The sequence below is a fragment of the Pristis pectinata genome, chromosome 4 (assembly GCF_009764475.1).
Source record: "Pristis pectinata isolate sPriPec2 chromosome 4, sPriPec2.1.pri, whole genome shotgun sequence".
NCBI classification, from domain to species: Eukaryota; Metazoa; Chordata; class Chondrichthyes; order Rhinopristiformes; family Pristidae; genus Pristis; species Pristis pectinata.
The window spans coordinates 89,527,033-89,550,396 of NC_067408.1; the positions used below are offsets into that span (position 1 = coordinate 89,527,033).

The window sequence follows — 23,364 nt, forward strand, 5'->3', positions numbered from 1 at the left end:
CTTATAAAACCAAACTTTGACAGAGCAGAATTTCCTATGTCTTTGTTCCTTACTCAATTTAACTAATCCTGTTCATGAAAGCAGGATATAATGTAGATTAGAATTTCACTAAGAGCAGTGTCTGAGTTTTATTTTATGAAAAGAAGTCAATCTACATGGTCCCAGCAAGGTACTGGTATTCAACTGAAAATCAAAGGTCACCAAATGCATGTCTGTAGAACTGTACTGTGAGTAAACAGTCCAAAATGGCCTGCAAACTTTTATCTGTTAAACTATTTCATGCAAACTTTGTCCGATGTGGCATTAATACCTTCCTTTTATTCTGATCAATTTTTATGTTAATAATATGCAAAAAGATCAGTACAAAGCATAACTAACACATAGCACATGCCATTAGGGTAATGAAAGTATGCAACAGGCAGTGGGGTTAAAATGAACAAACTGGTACATAAATTGACCGATTAAGATTGAAGAGACGGTATTCCTTCCCCCACCACCCCCAAGCAAATCCAGGTGAAAAATAAATCAGCCAAGGAATGGTTTAATAATGATTATATCACACCTCTAGAGGTTGACTCAGTCCTGAAGATGATCAATAATTTGACTTTATTTTTCAAGCTTTTCATGTTAAGGGAGGATGTTTCCCCTCATGAGGGAACTAGGCCTATAGTTTGAGAATATGTTGCTCAAGAAGAGGAGGAATTTCTTCTCTCAGAGGGTTGTGATTTTTTGGAAATGACTAACCCCAGAGAGATATGGAGGCTGAATTACTCAATTTATTCAAGGTCAAGTTGAGCTGATTTTTGGTCCAGGGATTGTGGGGTACAGATAAGAACATGGACCTGAGACTAAGATCATCTCAGCTATAAACTTACTGAATGACAGAGCAGGTTCAAGGAGGCACATGGTCAACTCCTGCTGTGATATGATATCACAGCTGATCCAACCAAAAGAATATCACAGTTGAGCCCAGCCCTGGAATCCAACTAGGATTTCGTAAATTACTATCTGGTGGGTGATCACTAAAATTTGTGTTATGCTTACTATCAACTTATTGTAGATAAGGGTTTTATATTTATAAATGAGGCTATTTAGGTGACTTTACAGAATAACAACATCTCCTGAAAAATGAGCAATAGCAGAGAGGGAGGGAACCGAAATATGAGAATGAGAAGGAAGGCCCATACTTATGCGTAGGTTAAACTCTATAAAGCCTAACAACAAGATTCAGTAAAGCCAAAAATTTAAATCGAACAATAGTGCATTAAAGGAGCCATTATTAAATTAGATCGAATGCTTCAAAAGATGTCAGAGGCAGCAAGAAGCTATTTTAAAAAATTGTTTTCTAAACAGCAACCATTGCTTTGTAACAATACTATGATCACCTACATCACTCTATCAAATATTTGTTTAGATAAACAGGGAATTGCCAAATGTGTGTTGATAAAAATGTGGGTGTTGGTCTAATGCAAAGGAAGGTAAATGGGTCGAGGAAAGCACAGAACACAGAAATGACAGATGGGCAGGTTGAATTTATATGCGAATTTTCAAGGATGAGCAATTCTGTGCAGTGATTGTGACTAGCCTGCATGTATAAATATACTTCGTCATAAATGTGTACTTTTGCAGTTTCTTGTTCATTAGAGCAAGTAAACACAAATTGTGCAATTATTCAGGAAAAATCATCTCCCTTTTGTTTCATGTGTGATCATAACTTCCTTTAGCTCAACAATTATTTTCCCTTCTATTTCCATTCTGATCTTTATATTTTTAGCTCACATTATAAAGACTAGTCTTCAACATTTAAAAAAAATAGGATGAAAGTGTACAAATATTGTAATTCCGGGATCTAAATCCAAACCTTGGCAACGCAAAAGCGGTATTAAATGTTTAATTTTTTTCCATGGTCATGTATAGCTTACAGGAAAAGAGTCCAATTAGCCTCATCACAATTCAGTTCCACAAATCCAGTTCTATAATCATCTATATACAGGCCAAAGAAAACGTTCTGTTGAATATGCTGGCCCTGGCATGCAGAGGTCTAATTGAGAATTCATTCTGCCTTATGGAGAATAGGAAATATCATTGGCAATGATAGCAAATGCCTAATGCATTTGTATTTTATACCCCATCTACAATTTTACCAGAGACATAGAGACACCAATCTGTACAAGGCCAATTGAACTGCCAGAATTGCAGACAAAGAGATGTTATATGGACACCTTAAATGGTCCGTTTCTGACATTGTCAACAGCAATTTCTTTCCCTGAATCTTCAGAACCTGGCTTTGAATTGTTTGATAAATTATATGTATCGGAAAATACTAGTTCAAACAGGTTATCTAGCTTGCACCATCTTTCCTCACCTTCATTAAAATGCAGGTAGGAAAAAGGAGCACTGTCTCTTCAAGTGTAGTCATGGGTTACATGAGAAAAATATGGTTTTAACTGATAAATTCCAATTTTCAGTATTGTTAAGTAGATAGAATTACCTCATTCTATCACCCACTGCCATTCCTCTGAAAGTAAATCTATCAAGGAGAAAAAGAATAAGGGCTCAGGTTATACACAAGCAGCCTGGGGTATCATAAATCTGAAGCCATATTTCCAGAACCCCATCAACATCATTGGAATGAAACATTTCAAATATGCTCCTTAAATGACAGTTTAATCGTTGTGGCAACTTCAATGGTCTAACGTACATTGTCATTATCATCAAACATTACTATACAAATAAAAGTATTTCAAAAAGATTCATGTCCAAAGCTGCAATACCAGCCCCAATTCTTTGTTTCTTAAAATGTAATATATGAACATGGATGTAACATTTTTTTTTAAGTTAACACCACTCAAACAGCATAAATATACTACTTCTTGTAACAAAGTAATAAATGGTCTTTTTATGATTTGAGGCTTTGGTGAACTAATCAAGATTTTACTTGAATCATAAATTTTATATACTCAGTATTAAATTTAAAACAAATCTTTGTACTTGCAACACTGCCATGCTTTTGGTTATCAGCCAGCTCCTAAAACAATAGGTTTATTTGTTTGATAGACATAAAGATATTGACTTTAAAAGATATTTGTCTGCATTAAAATAATTGTCTGCATTAATATTAAATAAAATATTAATGCAATATTAGTTGAAATATTAATGGGTTTGTCTGATCAGAGCCATTTGTAGTTCAGGGCAGGAGACAAAATACACTTTATCCCTTGTATCTATCATTTTGTATACAAAAAAACTTCAGCAAAGCTAGATTAATATTAATTACTTAATTTTTCTGATTTTCTATGTGTACAGGTTTTTTTTACTCATAAAATAATGGCATTTTGCACCATTTGAAAACTTGAATCCCGCATATTTGAAGTAATCAAAAGCATAGCCAATGCAGTGGACATGTATTTCCATTATCTACTGCTCCTTGGACTAATTGTTCAGTGCAAGTATTCATGGCTTGCAATTGGAAAAAGTGAGGCCACTATATCTACAATTAAAGTTACTGTTTGAAAGAAATATTCTATATACATTGAGATTATGTATAGTTTAACATCCATTTTTCAAATTAAAATACATTCCTAAAATATCAATGTATCCATTTTTATGTGAGAAAATGTTAATATGTCAAAATTATTGGAAGTTAAATGAAAGTGATTAAACATTACTCTTTTAGTTTTGATATACTGTATAATAAAGTAAACTTAAGAATTTTAATGTTTTTAGTAGCTTAAAATTTGGCTGCACCCTCTTTTCTCCAGCTTATTGACTTAGCATTTGTGTATTGCTGCAAAGAAAATAGTCGCTTAGATTGTATTCTAGCATGTGAAACATAACTTGTATATAGAACCCTTCATGTAAATATGCAACGTCATGTGGTTAAACACAGATGACTGCAAAGAAAATAGAAAACAAACCAAAGAGGCGTAGGAGAAGTAATTGAAAGCTTGATTGAAGAGATGAGTTTTTAGAAGATAGAGTAATGTGGAGAGGTAGGGGAGTTTACAGACAGAATCTAAGTAATTAGGAGCCAAGGATTTAAGGCACTTCTACCAATAATGGAGCAAAAGAACTTCGAGTTGTAAAATTGAACAAGATCACACAATTAACAAATTCAGGGAAGGGGATACAGAAATGGAGATTCTGTGGAATACTGTGGGTCAAAGAAATGCTGATCTGCAAACTAGTAATCCATCACAGAGTCAGTGTCATAGAGCTGCACAACAGAGAAAGGGCCCTTCAGGTAAAAATTGTCTACGCTGACTCGGATGCCAATCCACGCTAATCATTTGCCTCCATTAGGTCTGTATCCCTCTACTTTGTTCTCAAAGTACTTGTCCAAATGCCTTTTAAATATTGTAGACACAAAGCGTTTCTGCAGATGCTGGAATATGGAGCAACACGCACAAGATGCTGGAGGAACTCAGCAGGGCAGGCAGCATCTATGGAAGGAAATAAACAATTTTCCCGATGAAGGGTCTCAACCCGAAACGTTGACTGTTTATTTCCCTCCATATTATTAACACTGCTTATTTCTTCTCTCACCTTAAATCTGTGCCCTCTAGCTTTAGACTCCCTGACCATTAGAAAAAGATTGTAACTACCCTGTCTATGCCCCTCATAATCTTATAAACCTCTATTAATTCACCCTTCAGCTTCCTACGCTCCAGTGAGAACAAACCCAGTCTATCCAATCTCTCCTTGTAACTAAAGCCCTCCATTGCAAGCCACATTGTGGTGATTCTCCTCTGCACTCTTTCTAATGCTACCACTTCCCTCCTGCAGTGTGGTGATCAGAAATGTATGACGCTCCAAGTGCAGCCTAACCAATGTTTTGTAAAGCTTTGATTTGGGAGATCACATCAATCCCAGTTATGTTAATGAAGTATAGGAATTCCTCTCAAGGAATATACAAATAAAAATACTCAAGAATATTGTTCAAATTAACCGCAGAATTGGGAATACAAGTTAATGCAAGTGTTAGAAGCAAAACTTTCAACACTTGTATAGCAGTATGGATGTTGACAGTTTACAAAATAGAGTGAAATCCACATATTCTTAAATTCAATTTGTCATTAAAATTGTTGAAATTAAGACCATAATTCATAAAAAGCAATAATGAGTTAGAGATTTCTCTCAGTTGATAATACAAAGTGAGTGGCTGATATCATCAGCTGCCCACTAAATGCAATTGCCAAAATTCATTTCCATTACAGTAAATATTACCTATGTAGGCCACAGATCAAAACCTATCTTCATTGCACACCAAGGGAGAGAACTTTCTCACCCTATCATGTTGTTAAAAAAAATTAGAAAGTGCACGTACATTATCCAGAAACGAACTGGTTTCAGCCTGCGACCCACACAACCCAACCATCTTCCGGTAACATATGTAAAATTAAATAACTACATATAGTCCATGGCAAGCCTGGCCTGATCTAAGATCACGGAAGGGGATTTCCCAGTGTAATACTAGGGCATCCCAGCATATTATGGCTCTGCAGCTGGAGCCAGTGATGCAGCAGCATCTGGTCACTCTGCTCAGCCCAAAACTATGTCAGGTCCAAGCAAGCCCCAAGTTTCCTTCCCTGAGAATAGCTGAATATCTGTCGATGTAAGGTGATTGACACTATTATAGTAGACAAAAGCAAAAAATGTATTTACTTGTACTGGAACCTTAATGAAACAAAATGGCTGTCACAGTGAACTAAAGGGCCTGTTTCCATTCTGTATAAAATTCTAAAATTGCACCTTTTCAAAATTGCAGATTCAGCAGAGCCTAATATTCCCGAATCTGCAATTTTGCAAACGTGCGAGTTTGTTAGGGTTTTATACAGATGGAAACAGACCCTTTGGTCCACTCAGAACTCACTGTCTTGTACACTGACCACCCAAGAACTCCTAAGGGTGGGACAGGATAAGTACAGGGCAAGGAGGAAGGGTGACAGCTGAGAAAGGAGAGCAGCTGGTTCTCCAGAGGAGCCAGAAAACAGCGTCATTATTAGCAGGTGTAAAATGTTCTTAAAAACTGCAAAACTTATGTAGCTCAAACCCCCGAAACAAATATGCCTATTGATTTCTGCAAAGTACTGCAATTAATAAAAATTCAATCTTACTATTCCAATTTTGTCCGTCTTGTCTGCAACAACTGCAAACTTTTTGTTCATCTTGCTGGTGAGGGGTAACTAGGCCTTATTTATTTTCAGGATCTGGGCATCAGTGGCAAGACCAGCATTTATTACCCATCCCTACTTAGAGTTATACAGCATGGAAACAGGCCACTAGGCCCACGCCGACTAGTGGGCACCCATCTGTATTACACCCCAGTTTCCAGCACTTGGCCTGTAGGTGTCTATGCCAAGGCAATTTAAGTGTTTGTTTAGACACTTCTTAAATGCAGTCAGCAACTCTGCTTCCACCACTCTCCAGATCCTCACCACCCTCTGAGTCAAAAAGATCCCCTTCAGATCCCCTCTAAATCTCTTACTCCCTGTCCTAAATCTATGTCCTCTAGTTTTATTCACCTCCGATAAGGGGGAAGGTTGCCTGCAGTCGACCTTTCTATGCCCCTCAAAATTTTATACTTCAATCATCTCCCCTCTTAACTTCCTCCTTTCCAGAGAAAACAGACCCAGCCTCTCCAATCTCTCCTCATAACTGAAACGCTCTGTCCAAGGCAATATCCTGGTGAATCTCCTCTGCACCCTCTCCAGTATTATCACATCAGTCCTATAATGTGGTTACCAAAAATGCACACAGTATTCTATTGGAGGTTTGACCAAGGTTTTATAACCCTGCCCGTCTTGTATTCAATGCCTCAATTGATGGAGGCCAGCATCCCATATGGCTTCTTCACCACCCGCCCTCAGGAAGGTGGTGACATTCTTTTGGTGAAGGTACCCAACATTTGAATACCAAAATCAAAGCTCTAGTTTTAAATTAAATCTTATAACAATGCAAATCACACAACCATCAAATCATTTTACATTCCAACACATCTGGATGCATAGCCTGAAGGGGTGATGGAAGCAGTTTCATTAAAACTTGCAATAGAAAATTGGATAGACAGGAGACATCTTTAGAAGTATTGAGAAAGAGAAGGAGAGTAGAATAAATTGGATATCTCTTGCTATTTATTTTAAAATATTTATACATAGGAAGCAGGTGTTGTTGGGAAGGTTGGCATTAAGTGGCATCCTTCTAGAAACTGGTTCCCACATTGTTGCCAGGTGGGGAGTTCCAGCATTTTGACTTGGCATTGAGGAAGGAAAGGTGTTACATTTCTGGCCAGAATGAATTATGATTTGAAGGGAACTTGCAAGATACTGCACTTCTCAGAGATTTTAAACCTACACAAATGCCTTTCATGTGCAACATATAGTACTAATTAATTAATTTTCACACTAAAGCAAGCACTGATATAGAACAAAAATCAACAGACTTGAGGGACCAGCTGATCTACTACTACACCTGTTGTCTTCTTGCATTATGATGATCACAAATTAATCTGTTTTAAGGTGTTGGTTGAGAGGGAAATACTGGCCAGAACAGCTGTTTTTATTTTAAAGCAACAATACTCATGAAGAAAATCAAGGATGCAGTTAAGGATCAGTCAGTAGGGGAAAAAAGGGCCTTATTTTCTCATGTATATGTTACACTCTGAAATAACATGCGGTGGATCTAACTTTTGAGTTGGTTTGATTATCTGAATCAGTGGTTCACGAATTGGGCTGTGTTGGTGTCAAGTGTTACATGGGGTCAGTGAGGGTTTAGTAATATTGAAGTAATTTCATTGGGGAAAAAAAAGTCACAATAACATCTATGGATTAAATTATTATCAGCTCCTTGATTGTCCTGGCATATATCTGCTGGTATTCCCTGGGACGATCCCAACTCTTTGGAGAGAATGTCCTGCAACATTATGCATTTATGGGAGTGGGTTTGATTGTATTTTACTGAGTGTGAACAAAGTTGGGTCTTCATTCAAAATGGTTAGATTAAAGAATATAAAAGAACCAGTGACCAAACTGCCTATCCATTGGTCCATTATTAATAAACTGACAAAATAGCAGAATGGATTTTAATTTAAATTTAGCTCAAAAGGTCCATCTGACACTAGGTTGCCTATTAACAATTTTAACTGGATTACCAACTACAACATTGGAAAATTCATTTTGCCATTTCCCAGTTTTGATCTTTGGGAGAAGGTCATCTGCCAGGATATTCGAGAGACTGCAGATGCTGAAATCTGGGTCAACACACAAAATGCTGGAGGAACTCAGCAGGTCAGGCAACATCTATGGAGGGAATGGACAGTCTATTTCCCTTCATAAACGTTGCCTGATCCACTGAGTTCCTCCAGCATTTTGTATGTTGTGCCAGGATATTCAGGTAAAACAAGACAAGGCCAACTTAATATCCAATGGCATTTCCATGTCTCCACACAAATGTGAGGAAATGAAAATAATGAAAGAGCAATCTGAAAAGATAATTTCAAATTGTATTTGATTTTTTACTTGTTTAAATATAATTGGAAGCAATTGCTCTGCTTACTGAAATGAGGCTGATGGAAATATTTTTAAACTGTTACGGACTCAGTGAATGTCCCTTTTAGATAGAGTGTGTGTGTGTGTGTGTGTGTGTGTGTGTGTGTGTGTGGCGTGCTTACGTCAATAGAAGATAAAGGACGTAATGACGTTGTTAAAGAAGCAGAAGAAGAAGAGAGAAGAGAGAGAGAAGGGAGAGAGACACCAGCCTGCTAGTTTTCTCTATCGATGGATGAGAAACTATAACTGTGTCTGCCACTGGCATCCATGTATGGAAGTTGGAAGTAATCCGGTGGAGTTCACTTTGTTGCTGACCTGTAGAAGGAAACAGGTATTTGTGTGGGGACGACCACGAATCGGATGCTTTTCGGGGTGAGGAAGTCACTACCGAGTAAACTGGAGTGTCGTTTGGGTTCCATCGTGGACCATTTGGATTTCGTATTTACTCTCTCTATGTTTCTCTACGTCTACGTCTTATCTTCAGACAACGGTGGTTGTTGAAGAAGCCCTTGCTCATGTTTCACCTTATGGCTTGTGGAACTGAACTTTAAGAACCATTCCTGAACTTGGAGTTTGAGACTTTGTCACACACACACACGAAGAGTTTAGTTTTGGGGTTAACGTTCAAGGTTTAATATTTTTGAATTCTAACATACTAACATTTTTACTTCTATTTTACGTATTATCATAAGTAGTGATTAATAAAATAGTTTTTAACACTGAATCATGCTCAGTGTGTTTCTTTTGTTGCTGGTTCGTGACAAAATTGGGGGCTCGTCCGGGATCCAACCCAAAGATTAACGAGTGTCGTCTGGGATTGTTCCCCAGATTGACGAGATTTGTTCGGGATTCAATCCAAAGATTGTTGAGGGAGGTCTGATAAATTCTTTTTAATTAGCTTGTATGTGTGGAAACCAGCAGCAATGGATATTAAGGCATTTTTGGAGTCACCAACCCTAAAGGGATTGGAGGTGGCGAAAAAGGATGATTTGATAAAGATTGCTACAAAGCTAAACCTTACAGAAGTAAAGCAGTCTATGAGAAAAGCAGTTATTCATAGAATGATAGTTGACTATTATTTGGAGAAGGAAGTGTTTGAGTTGAGTGAGGTAGTTGAGTTTCCTGAGAGTAAACCAGTGATTTCTGATGTGACTTTTCAACCAGTGGAGTTGGAGGATCTGGAGGAGGAAGAATTAGAACAGTTAGAAGAGTTTTCTGGGAGTGAGTCAGAGATTCCTGTTGGACAGGTGCAGATAGCAAAGATGGAGTTAGAACAAACACGACTGAAGGTCGAGTTGGGACAAAAAAAGATAGAGGCTGAACGAGAGCAAACCCAGTTAAAGATAGAGGCCGAACAAAAGAAATTAGAGGCTGAACGAGAGATAACTCAGATGAAGATAGAGGCTCATCTAGCAATGAAGCAGATGGAATTGAGGAGGATGGAGCTGGATAGCGAGGAGAAACAGAGGCAGCATGAGTTAAAAATGAAGCGTAAGAGTTTGGAATCTGATTCTGATGATGGTTTTACAGCCAGCAGGGAGGTTCGATTAGTCCCTCCTTTTGAGGAAGATCAGGTTGATCAGTATTTCCAACATTTTGAAAAGGTTGCTGTGAGTTCAAACTGGCCAAAGGAAGGATGGGCTCTTATGGTACAGAGTGTGATTAAAGGTAAAGCTCAAAAAGCTTATTCTGCTTTGTCTGCTGAGGATGCAGCTGATTATACCAAGGTAAAACAAGTTGTATTGAAGGCCTATGAATTGGTACCTGAAGCTTATAGACAAAAATTTAGAGACTTGAGGAAATCTGCAGATCAGATTTATATGGAATTTGCTAATGGAAAGAGAATATGTTTTGAACGATGGTACATGGCTAAAAATGTAGATGGGGATTTTAATAAATTGAAAGAGTTGATATTAGTGGAAGACTTTAAAAGATGTGTTCCAGCTGAATTAACAACATATTTAAATAAAAAGGGAGTGGAAACTTTACAAGAAACTGCTAGGTTGGCGGATGATTATGCTTTAACCCATAAATCCAAATGGGGACAACCTAAAACCTTTCAAAAGAGTTACAAGGACAATCCAGGTAAACCGGAGATTAAATTGGGAGGTAATCAAAAAGGAAAGGATGAGGAGAAGCCAGGGCTGGAGAAACCTGTTGAGCGTACTTGTTATTACTGTAAGAAACCTGGCCATGTGATATCTAATTGTGCCCTTTTGAAGAAAAGGAAGGAAGCTGTGCCCAATGCTTGCTTTCAGGCAATTAAAAATCAAAAAGGTTTAGGAGATGCTGTTAAAGATCAGTCCTTGCAAGAGGTAAAAGCGGAAAAGTTGGAGAAGGTGAGAAAGGAATTCCGTTCTTATGTATTAGAGGGTTTTGTTTCACTGAATGATGAGTCACCCCAGGTGCCAGTGAAAATTCTTAGAGATACTGGGGCTTGCCAATCTCTCTTGCTGGACAGTGTTTTAAATTTTGGTGAAGAAAGTGACACTGGTGAGGTAAATCTAGTGCGAGGCGTTACAGATGACACCATATCTGTCCCTTTACACAGGGTGATTTTAAAGTCAAAGTTTGTAGAAGGACCAGTCAAGATAGGGATAAGACCTAGGTTACCAGTGGAAGGAGTTTCTTTGTTATTGGGAAATGACCTTGCAGATGGAGAAATTGTTCCTGTGGTACGGTTAACGACCAAACCAAGGATTGATGAGTCTGAGAATGATCCAGATGTTTACCCATCATGTGCGGTGACTCGAGCTAGAGCTAGAGAATTAGCCAAGACAGACAGTCCGGTGCAGTCTGATGTGGTTCCCCGTGACAGTCCTAAACAGGAAGAAAATTATCATGCCTTATCTGAGACTTTTCTGTCTTCACTGGAGGATCAACATCCTTATAGTGAGCCTGAATTTAAAGATTTGTCTTTGTCGAGGAAGGATTTTATGGTGGAACAGACAAAGGACCCTGAGTTGACAGAATTGAAAGAAAAAGCTCTCTCATGTGAGGAGATTGAGAAAGTGCCAAGTGGATATTATGTCAAAAATGGAGTGTTAATGAGGAAATGGAGACCTCCTCATGTTCCTGTTAATGAGGAATGGGAAGTTATTCATCAGGTTGTTGTTCCAAAAGTTTATAGGGAGGAGATTTTAAACCTGGCCCATAGTATGCCTTTGGGTGGTCATTTTGGTGTGAATAAAACCATAGGGAAGATCTTGAAACGATTCTATTGGCCTGGTTTGAGAAAAGATGTGGTGATGTTTTGTCGAACCTGTCACACGTCAGATGGTAGGTAAACCAAATCAAAAACCCGCTGTGGCTCCATTGAAACCAATTCCTGCTTTTGGTGAACCCTTTTCGAAGGTGATTGTGGACTGTGTTGGCCCATTACCAAAGTCTAAGACTGGAAATCAGTATTTGTTAACCATCATGTGTGCCACTTCTAGATTTCCAGAGGCAATACCCCTTAGAAATATTAAGGCCAAGATGGTGTCAAAGGCTCTTTTAAAATTTTTTACCTTGTTTGGTTTGCCAAAAGAAATCCAATCTGATCAAGGTAGTAATTTTATGTCAAATTTTTTTCAACAACTAGTCTATGAGCTGGGAGCAAAGCAGATTGTATCATCTGCATATCACTCAGAATCTCAAGGAGCTCTGGAGATATTTCATTCTATTCTCAAAAATATGCTGAAGACGTATTGCTTTGAAAACACACAGGATTGGGATGAAGGCGTTCATTTACTTTTGTTTGCCATTAGAGATTCAATCCAAGAGTCAATAGGATTTAGTCCGTTTGAGCTTGTACTTGGACATAGGGTGAGAGGACCTTTGGAGTTGTTAAGAGAGCAATGGGTTAATGAAGAAGTGCACTTGAGTCTGTTGGACTATGTCCAAAAATTTAAAACTCGGTTGGAGAGAGTCTGCCAGCTAGCGAGAGAGAATTTGAAAACTAGCCAGATAAGAATGAAGACATATTTTGATAGACGTGCTCGGCCTAGGACATTTGCAGTGGGGCAAAAGGTGTTGGTATTTTTCCCTAGCCAAAATAATCCCTTGCAATCTCGTTTTTCTGGACCCTATGTTATTGAATCTCAAGTGACTGATTTAACATATATAATCAAAACACCAGATAGACGCAAGAAAACACAACTCTGTCATGTAAACATGCTAAAACCTTATTATGAGAGGGATTCAGTTGTGGCCTTAGTGGGTGATGTGAAGGTTGTTTCTAGAATGCCTGATGTTAATGTTGAGGAAGGCCAATTTAGACCAAATATTGTTCCATCGAAACTAAAAAACCAAAATATCCTGGAGAACCTTGAAACGAAGTTGGACCATTTACGAGTTTCACAAAAACAACAGATGAGAGAATTAATTTTAAAATTTAAAAATCTGTTCCCAGATGTTCCAAACAGAACATCGATAATTACCCATGATGTTGATGTTGGGGATGCAAAACCAATCAAACAACACCCATATCGAATGAATGTGGAAAAAAGTAAACTTGTTGATCAGGAAATAAAATACATGTTGGAAAATGATATTATTAAACATTCTACTTCAAATTGGAGTTCGCCCTGTGTTATTGTACCTAAACCTGATGGAACTGTTAGATTTTGCACAGATTACAGGAAAGTGAATGCTGTAACAAAGTCAGATGCTTACCCTATTCCTAGGGTGGATGATTGCACAGAGTGGGAAAGGCAAAATTTCTTACAAAGATTGACCGATTAAAAGGGTACTGGTGTGTTCCATTAACAGATAGAGGAAGGGAGATTTCTGCCTTTGTAACCCCTTCTGGATTGTATGAATACAATGTTTTACCATTTGGAATGAAAAATGCTCCGGCAACATTTCAAAGAATGATTAATTCAGTGATTCATGGGTTAAAACATACAGATGCCTACACTGATGACTTAGTGACTGGGAATGATACTTGGGAAGATCACATCTCTGCGTTAGAAAGGTTGTTTGAAAGACTTTCCGAAGCTAACCTTACAGTTAACTTGGCTAAAAGTGAATTTGGCCATGCCACTGTGACATATCTTGGTTATGTTGTAGGTCAAGGCAAGCAAGCTCCTGTTCAGGCAAAAGTTCAATCAATATCTGAGTTCCCTATTCCCACAGGTACGAGGAATGTTAGAAGATTTTTGGGAATGGTTGGATATTATCGAAAATTTTGTAAAAATTTTGCTGATATTGCTCTTCCCATAACTAATCTTCTGAAGAAGGGAGTAAAGTTTGTTTGGACAGATTCTTGTCAAGAAGCATTTGAGAAGCTGAAAGCCATTTTATGCTACCATCCTGTGCTCAAAACACCTGACTTTGAAAAGCCATTTTCACTAGCAGTAGATGCCAGTGATGAAGCTGCAGGAGCTGTGTTGTTGCAGAAGGGTGACCTTGATGATATTGACCATCCTGTAGCTTACTTTTCAAAGAAATTTGATGAGCATCAAAAGAATTATTCCACTATAGAGAAAGAATTACTGTTGCTTGTTTTAGCCTTACAACATTTCAATGTATATGTTTGCACCGCTCAGAAACCATTGACGGTGTATACAGATCATAACCCATTGGTGTTTCTGAGCCGAGTCAAAAACAAGAACAGAAGGCTGTTAAACTGGAGTTTAATTTTGCAGGAGTTTGATCTCATGATAACTCACATTAAAGGCAAAGATAATGTGATTGCTGATTGTCTTTCCGATGTTAAATGGGAAACATGTATCTGTACTAATCTGATAGTCTGTAGTTGTGTAAAATGATAATTATTAACATTACTAACTGTATGTGCGGTTAAATTTTTCTTGGGAAAAATTCTTTTTAGGTGGGAGGTGTTACGGACTCAGTGAATGTCCCTTTTAGATAGAGAGAGAGAGAGTGTGTGTGTGTGTGTGTGTGTGTGTGTGTGTGTGTGTGTGTGTGTGTGTGTGTGTGTGTGTGTGTGGCGTGTTTACGTCAATAGAAGATAAAGGACGTAATGACGTTGTTAAAGAAGCAGAAGAAGAAGAGAGAAGAGAGAGAGAAGGGAGAGAGACACCAGCCTGCTAGTTTTCTCTATTGATGGATGAGAAACTATAACTGTGTCTGCCACTGGCATCCATGTATGGAAGTTGGAAGTAATCCGGTGGAGTTCACTTTGTTGCTGACCTGTAGAAGGAAACAGGTATTTGTGTGTGGACAACCACGATTCGGATGCTTTTCGGGGGTGAGGAAGTCACTACCGAGTAAACTGGAGTGTCGTTTGGGTTCCATCGTGGACCATTTGGATTTCGTATTTACTCTCTCTATGTTTCTCTATGTCTACGTCTTATCTTCAGACAACGATGGTCGTTGAAGAAGCCCTTGCTCATGTTTCACCTTATGGCTTGCAGAACTGAACTTTAAGAACCATTCCTGAACTTGGAGTTTGAGACTTTGTCACACACACACACGAAGAGTTTAGTTTTGGGGTTAACGTTCAAGGTTTAACATTTTTGAATTCTAACATACTAACATTTTTACTTCTATTTTATGTATTATCATAAGTAGTGATTAATAAAATAGTTTTTAACACTGAATCATGCTCAGTGTGTTTCTCTTGTTGCTGGTTCATGACAAAACAAACAGGTATATGAAGCATATGCTGAAGCAGGTTTAAAATGGAAAGAAACCTCTAACTGAATTGTCTGAGATTCTAAATCTTCATTACCTTTAAGAAAAAACATTCAATGTGGTAAGCACAAGCATTTTCAATTTATAAACTGAGGAGTCAACCTTATACTTAGGACATTTTGAAAATATTTTAGAACAAATGTAATCTGTCATAAGCCACAGCATTTGTTTTCACACCACCACAATGCAACCTTACTGCAGATAGCATTATATGATTTCACTGCAGGTTCAAGATGTCTGATTAAGCTCAACCAATGAAGCAGGATCCTCTTAAATTGCAGGGTACAACATTCAACTGGTTTAGGCTTTTGGAAAATCAATCTAAAATCAGGATCTAAGAACCATGTCTTCTCTAGAAGTGTAACTTATATCCACCCTGCTCAAGTATTTTGAAAGATCCTTCCATTGAGAGGAATAGGCAAATAATGAATCTTTCCTGCCAAAAATACAGGACCTACAAATATACATTTGAAATTTCTACTTTTTAGTTCTTTGTAGAAATGTCATTCACAGCTGTTGGTACCCTGAATACCAAATAATCCCACACTTAAAATAAAAAGAGTTTGATTGGTGGTCAGCTGATGAAGAGATGTAAATGTTGACCTGAAATTGTACATTCTGTTAGCAGCATCAGAAGCTAATCTGAAGGGCACAATGAGAAGATTTGAGACAGGGTTCCTCACCCTCATTCTCAGGCACAATAATTATAATTTGCACAAGGTAATCGACCAATCTGCAATTTTATCTTGCTTACTCCTGGTAGACTCCAATCTTGAAAGTATCCAGCATGGGAAATTAACAAATATGAATGTGCACCTTGGGAAGAAAAACACCAGCCAAACCAATTATTGACTTGACAGTAGATATCAAGTCAAAAAACAGAGATGACGTCTGAATGGAGAGAATTGGAGTTTTGTTTCTAGCTCTGAATTTCATGTTCTTATAGATGTTTCATGGGCTCAAGGCAATTGAATCCAGTTAAAAAGATTTTTTATGTCCCTAAAAGCAATGATTTTTTGACTTGGGCACCGCGTGGAATTATTTATCTAAGCTGAATTTAATTAGTCATGTACAAAACACTGAATGTGCCTGTAAAGTGTCAGACAATGATCATTTCCATCAAGAGAGTCTAACCAACTACCTTTAACAATCAATGGTGATTGTGAGTCCCCCACAATCAACATTCTGGGCATTACCACGGATCAGAAGCTCAACTGGAATAGCTACATAAATACTATTGGTTATAACAGGAGGTCAGTGTCAGGTTATCCTATAAGTGGGTGACTAAATTCCTGACACTCCAAAGTCCTTCCGCCATATGGAAGTCATCAGTCAAGTGTATGATGGAATACACTTCACAAATAAACAAAGCTTGACACAATCCAGTGCAAAGCAGCTTGCTTGATTCATACCCAGTCCACCAGCCTAAACAATCATTTCCTCCACCACTGGTGCATAGTGCCTGCAGTGTGCACCATCTACAAAATGGAATTCAGTTACTCAACTAAGCTACTCCAACAACATCTATCAAACCTCTACCACCAAGAAGGACAAGGGCAGCATAGTTGCAAGTAGAACTACTGCCTTGCAAATCCAGCAACCCAGGTTCAATCCTGACCACTGGTACTGTGTGTGGAGTTTACATGTTCTCCCTGTTACCACATGCATTTCCTCTAGATGCTCTAATTTCCTCCCACATCCAAAAAGTGTTTAGATTAGGGGTGCTCAATTAACCTCCTAATGTGGGGATGAGTGGTAAAATTTGGAAGTGGGGTGGGGTACTTCATGGGAATGTGGGGGGAATAAAATAGGTTGGGGTCAGATTATTGTTAAAATGGATGCTTGATGATTGGTGTGGACTCAAATGGGCCAAAGGGCCTGTTTCTATTCTCTATGACCCACTAAGGCATCAGGCATATTGGGAACACTACCAATTTGGGTTTCCCTCCAAGTCATGCATTCTGACTTGGAAATATATTGCCATTATTTTATTGTCAGTCACTGGTTCTAAATCTTGGAACTCCCTACCCAACAGCATCACGTGAGTACCTTCACCAGGACAGCGGCTGTTCAGGAAGGTGGCTCATTGTCACCTTCTTGAAGGCAATTAGATATAGGGAAATGAATGCTAGTCATGTCAGCAAAGCCCACATGCTGAAAAATTAACAAATATAAAAGTGCAGCATTGTTTTCAGTTTTTTTTTTAACTATTGGACATTCACCTTGGGTTTTTGAACTCTGATTTTATTTTCTTCCAATTAAAGAATGTCACTTAAATTACAATGCTGACATAAGTACTTGCTTTTACATCTCAGGACCATTTGCAAGTTGTTATCTTTTTGGATGTTGTTTCTTATTTTTAAAACTGTTAGCTAACTTGTCTTGATTAGATGTGTGAAATTTCAGTTGCGCCAGATCAAAACCGTAAACCCCCAGTTAACTCTCCAGGGAGTAAAAGTGTAGAAACAAATCGTGGAACTATAGACAACAGTGGAATAAAGAGAAATCAGTGCAATTAAGTACTCCCCATGTTACAAACGCCCGACTTAGGGACACCCTGTACATACGGAGGAGCTTTTCAGAGTCCAGCAGGATGAATGGGGATGGATTTGTCAGCCGCTGTGAGGCTGCAGGCATCTTCTGCTGGGTTAGAACGCAGCAGTTGGGGGCTGGGTTGAGCAAAGCAGAGCTGGTAACGCTGAGTAGACTCACTTGCTCACTCACTTAGACAGTGAGGCCAGCTAGCGGCCACTCTTCCCTCACCTGCTCGCTCTCCTGTCACAGCTGTTTCTGTGATCCTCTCCCACACACTGTTTTTGTTCATTTCTGACTTACGAATAGCTTGGATTATAAACAGTTCTCGGGAGCAGAACCCTGTCGTAACCTGAGAATGGCCCATTCTATGTACCAACTAAATAATTGCCCTTCCTGTCTTTACTCACTTTTCACCCAAGTGCAGGTAGCTGTACTGCATAGCACAAGGATAGTGAACTACTTAATACAATAGCAGGGTATCATTATCAATGCTAATAGTTTGTGTACAACCATCAGCTAGTACAGAAACTGCTTATACATTGAAAATGGAGCAAGTCCCTGGAGAGTTCGATAAGATTACAAAGGACATCATATACAGTGCTCTGAATCTAGTAATGTAATAAAATTATTCATTACTGTGCCATAGAATTGGATGTTATAATTATGGTGCAATAAGGATTCAAGCCATTTGCTTTCTTGAAGAACAATTCCAAAATTGAACCTACTTTGTAGAAGCTGAATAGAATGTTGTTGAAGATCATGTTGCATTGAAGGGGAGTGATAGCAACCATCATGCCTTTAAGATCTAAAAAACCATTCAGTAAAATTAGTAGCCACATATAACATTCTTTTTCCAACATAATAAGTGAGCAAGCCCTGGGGAAAAAAAAAACTAGTTGCCTATAAACATGACCATTCTGAACTTACTAATTACCTACCTGAAAAAAAAGTTGGTTTAGGCCATCAGAAAGATTGCACAACGGGAAGGAGAATACATACTAGTCATGGAAATGGGAGGATCATGCAACTTACCTTGAAATACATACAAAGTTTCTTCACGAGACAATTCCCTCATTTTTCACATAGGCTGATTAGGATGTTCCTGTGTGCTGTGGGTGGTGGTGGAGATTGAAACAACATACTCCTCTGAATCATTGTTCTGTGGTCAATTATTAAAAAGGTGAAACAGCTCCTGAAAGAACATCAAGTTCTCTCAGAACTGTATGACCTTAGTAAATAGAGTCATGTTTCCCTCTTTCCATATCCATCATCTTTACAAATTATGCACAACTACATTCTACCAATATGACCCCACCTCCACTAGTAATATAGCTGAACTCCCACCCCTCCCAACCACTGAATCTCTTTCCATACAACCTACTGCCTGCAGAGATGACTATTATCCTAGCTTCATTGGATATGAATTTGAACTTACTTCCAAGCAGTCAAAGTGCAGGACACTAAGCCTTTGTGACACTCAAATCAAGAACAATTACAGGTATAAAGAAATAATTTTTCTTGCCAAGTCAATCTGCTCAAATTAAGATCAACTACAGTATAACTAGATGTTTATTCCTATTCATGAGATTCATTTATATTTAAATTAAGCTCAATTTAAAAGGTAATTATATCATACACTTAATTCAACAAACGTAGCTTACGGACCAAGAAATAAATATCAAAATGACTACATTGTACTACAAAATTATGTGCGTTTAGTAATAACCTATTTGATAATTAAAAAGGATCACTATTTTGTTAAGATTAAAAATACTTCAGATAGGACTGCTGCTATTCAAATGAGCAATATTCACTTAAGATAACATACAATTAAAATATTAGTACTATTCAAATATAATAATGTATAGACTCTGAATCCACAACATATGGACAATATGTAGAAATGGTTTCTAATCTTGTTCTTGGAAGTTTGGCTGTTAACAGTTTACACCACAATACATAGTATTGTTAGAATGTATTTATAGTTTTACACCACCAGTGCAAGACTGGTAGTGTAAAACTATGGTTTACTTAGTTTATAGGAGTAGACAGTTCTATTTTGCCCATTGGAGTGGTTTATTTGCATCAGTTCCTGCAGCACACAAATATATATGGTATTATTGTTATGTTAGCTATCTTTAGAATATAAAATATTTTAAATTATAGCTTATTAAAGAATCATATATGTATTGCTAACTTTTATACATTTCATAAAGATGTCCTGTTGTGTAATCTATGACCATGAGTTTTAGGAGCCTCATTTCATCTATGGCCATGCGTTGAGAACTCATTGTATATGAATCCGAAAGCCAGTTTGACTCTCCTCTCCCAAAACCAATTATGTCACCATCCCAGCTAATTGCAGAGGCTGAACTGTCTGCTTAGTTAATGCACTTTGTTCTTCACTAGTAGTACAAAAAGCAAAATACAAAAAAGCAGTCTCATTCCCTAATGATAGAATAAGCAAGTGGGCATTGTAGCAGATGGACATCAATGCAGGAAAAGTGGGAGCTATTTACTTTGCATTCAAGAAAGTTGAGTGAATTTGTTAAATTGAGAGAAAATAGGAAGCGTGGACAAAGGTTAAAATCTCTGGATTACAACCTTAGCCACATGTACACAAATTAATAGGGCAGGATAGCAAAATGGATAGTGATAACTAGAACGTGATGGGAAAGGACAGTGTGTGCAAAAGTAAAACACAGTGGGACATGAGGTCAGAGAAGAGAAAAATGCTAACAAAAAAAAAATCAGCAGTTCTTTAACTGAATGCATGCAGCATTCAGAAGCTAGAAAAATTGATGGCACAAATAAAAATAAATGCATTTTAACTGATAGCTATTACAGAGATATGGTTCCAAGGTCACTAAGGCTGTGAATAGAATATTCTGGGATACTCAAAGATAATCATAAAGGAAAAGGAGATGAGAGTGAGATCGATACAGTATGGAAAAATGACTTGACTTAAAAGATCAAGACGTAGCATCAGTTTAGCTAGAGATAAGAAATAGCAAGGATAAAAACTTTACTGGTGGTGTAGTCTATTGCCCTCCCTAAAAGTCATAACGTAGAATAGAGGATAAATCAAGAAATATTGGGGTCTTATATGAAAAATACTACAGTGAAGATGAGTTACTTTAATCTTCATATAGATTGGACAAACCAAATTGGCAAATGTCTTAAACAGCAGATCATGGAGTTTATTACAGAAAGTTTCCTAGAACAAGGTGTTGTGAGGCATGTTGTTTAGACCTGGTCATGTGTAACGAGATGGGATTAATTGATGTTATCCTCTGGGTAAGAATGATCATAACATGGTAGAATTTCATGTTCAGCTCGAGTGTGAAAAGCTCACATCTGAAATCAGTACCTTCAACTTAGTTTCAAAGGCACAAAGACAGAGTTGACTAAAATAGACTGGGAAAATAGATTAAATGGTAAAACAGAAGACAAACAATGACAGACATTTAAGAATATTATTCCTAATACCCAAAGATATATTCCATTGTGAAATAAGGATTCCACATGAAGGACGAAGGTTAACTAAAAAAGGATGGTATCAAATTGAAAGAAAAGACATGTATATTGAAAGGACTGGAAGGTTGAGAAACCAGCAAAGGATGATTAAAAAATAAGAAAATCAGTTATCAGGATAAGCATCCTAATAATAGTAGAAAATCAGGGAGCAAAACAGAGGGAGGAATTTAAAATAATCACTTTGACTAGAGAGAAAAGTTACTAGATTAACGAATAGAACTAAAGGCTAGCAGGTCTCTGGGACCTCCATTCATACAAAAGAGAAGGCATATAATATGGCAAAGATTAGTGGGAAGCCAGAGGATTGGGAAGCATTTAAAAGCCAACGCCAACAGAGGACAACTAAAGAAACTATAAGAGAGGAGAAGATGAAATATGAGGGTAAACCAGCCAATAATATAAAAGAAGATTCCAAAAGTTTTTTTTTAAAAGATACATAAAGGGTAAGAGAGAGGCAAGAATGGGCATTGGACCGCTTGAAAATGATGCTGGAAAAGTAGTAATGTGGAATGGGGAAATGGCGGAGGAGCTAAATAAGTACTTTGCATCAGTCTTCACAGTGGAAGACACCCGTAATATACTAGAAATTCAAGAGAGTCGGGGGCAGAGGTGAGTGTAGTTGCCATTACTAAGGAGAAGGTGCTGGGGAAGCTGAAAGGCCTGAAGGTGGATAAATCACCTGGACCAGATGGACTACACCTAAGAGTTCTAAAAGAAGTAGCTGAAGAGATTGTGGAGGCATTAGTAGTGAGCTTTCAAGAATCACTGGAGTCAGGGAGGGTCCCAGAGAACTGGAAAATCACAAAGGTGACATCGCTGTTTAAGAAGGGAGGGAGGCAAAATTATAGGCCAGTTAGCCTGACTTCAGTGGTTGGTAAGATGTTAGAGTTCATTATTAAGGATGCATTTTTGGGGTACTTGGAAGCACATGATAAAATAGGCCAAATTCAGCATGGTTTCCTTAAGGGGAGATCTTGATTGAAAAATCTGTTGGAATTCTTTGAGGAAATAACAGGCATGATAGACAAAGGAGAGTCAGTGGATGTTGTTTACTTGGATTTTCAGAAGGCCTTTGGCAAGGTGCCACACATGAGGCTGCTAAACAAGATAGGAACCCATGGTATTAGAGGAAAGGTACTAGCATGGATAGGAGATTGGTTGACTGGCAGAAAGTACAGAGTGGGGATAAAGGGATCCTTTTCAGGATGGCTGCTGGTGACTATTGCAGTTCTGCAGTTTTGGGATTGCAACTTTTCACTTTATACATTAATGATCTGGATGAAGGAACTGATGACATTGTGGCCAAATTTGCAGACGATATGAAGATAGGTGGTGGAACAGGTAGTGTCTCAGAGGCAGGGAGTCTGCAGAAAGACCTGGACAGGTTGAGAGAGTGAGGAAAGAAGTGGCAGATGGAATACAACATAGGGAAGTGTGGGGTTATGCACTTTGGTAGGAAGAATAAAGAGGTAGACTATTTTCTAAATGGGAACAAAATTCAGAAATCAAGGTGCAAAGGGACTTGGGAGTCCTAGTTCAGGATTCCCCCAAGGTTAACTTGCAGATTGAGTCGGTAGTAAGGAAGGCAAATGCAATGTTAGCATTCATTTCGAGAGGACTAGAAATATAAAAGCAAGAATGTACTGCTGAGGCTTTATAGGGCATTGGTCAAACTGCATTTGGAATATTGTGAGCAATTTTGGGCCCTGTATCTAAGGAAGGACGTGTTGGCCCCGGAGAGTGTCCAGAAGAGATTCACAATAATGATCCCAGGCTTAACACATGAGAAGCGTTTGATATCTCTGGGCCTGCACTCGAGGGAGTTCAGAAGGATGAGGGGGATCTCACTGAAACCTACCAGATACTGAAAGGCCTGGATAGAGTGGATGTGGAGAGGATGTTTCCATTAGTAGGAGAGCCTTGGATCTGAGGGCACAGCCTAAAAATAAAGAGACGTCTTTTTAAAAATGAAATGAGGAGGAATTTCTTCAGCCAGAGGGTGGTGAATCTGTGGAGTTTGTTGACACGGAGGGCTGTGGAGGACAAGTCATTTAAGGCAGAGATTGATAGGTTCTTGATAGGTAAGGGATTAAGGATAATGGGG

At 38.2% G+C, this 23,364-nt stretch overlaps 1 protein-coding gene across 4 annotated transcripts in view; it reads right to left on the minus strand.

Annotated features, from left to right (window-relative positions):
- Positions 1 to 23,364, minus strand: part of dcaf6 (ddb1 and cul4 associated factor 6) — a 119,788-nt gene that overhangs the window by 15,193 nt on the left and 81,231 nt on the right. For 3 of the 4 annotated variants that reach the window (XR_007956136.1, XM_052013316.1, XM_052013314.1), the window contains one exon: positions 2,492 to 2,530. The exons of the other annotated variant lie outside the window; for it this stretch is intronic. Coding sequence is in view for 2 of the 3 variants with exons in the window: in XM_052013316.1 (XP_051869276.1) it covers positions 2,492 to 2,530 (39 nt within the window). In the remaining variant the exon portion in view is untranslated. The remainder of the gene's footprint in view (positions 1 to 2,491; positions 2,531 to 23,364) is intronic. 4 annotated transcript variants of the gene reach the window in all.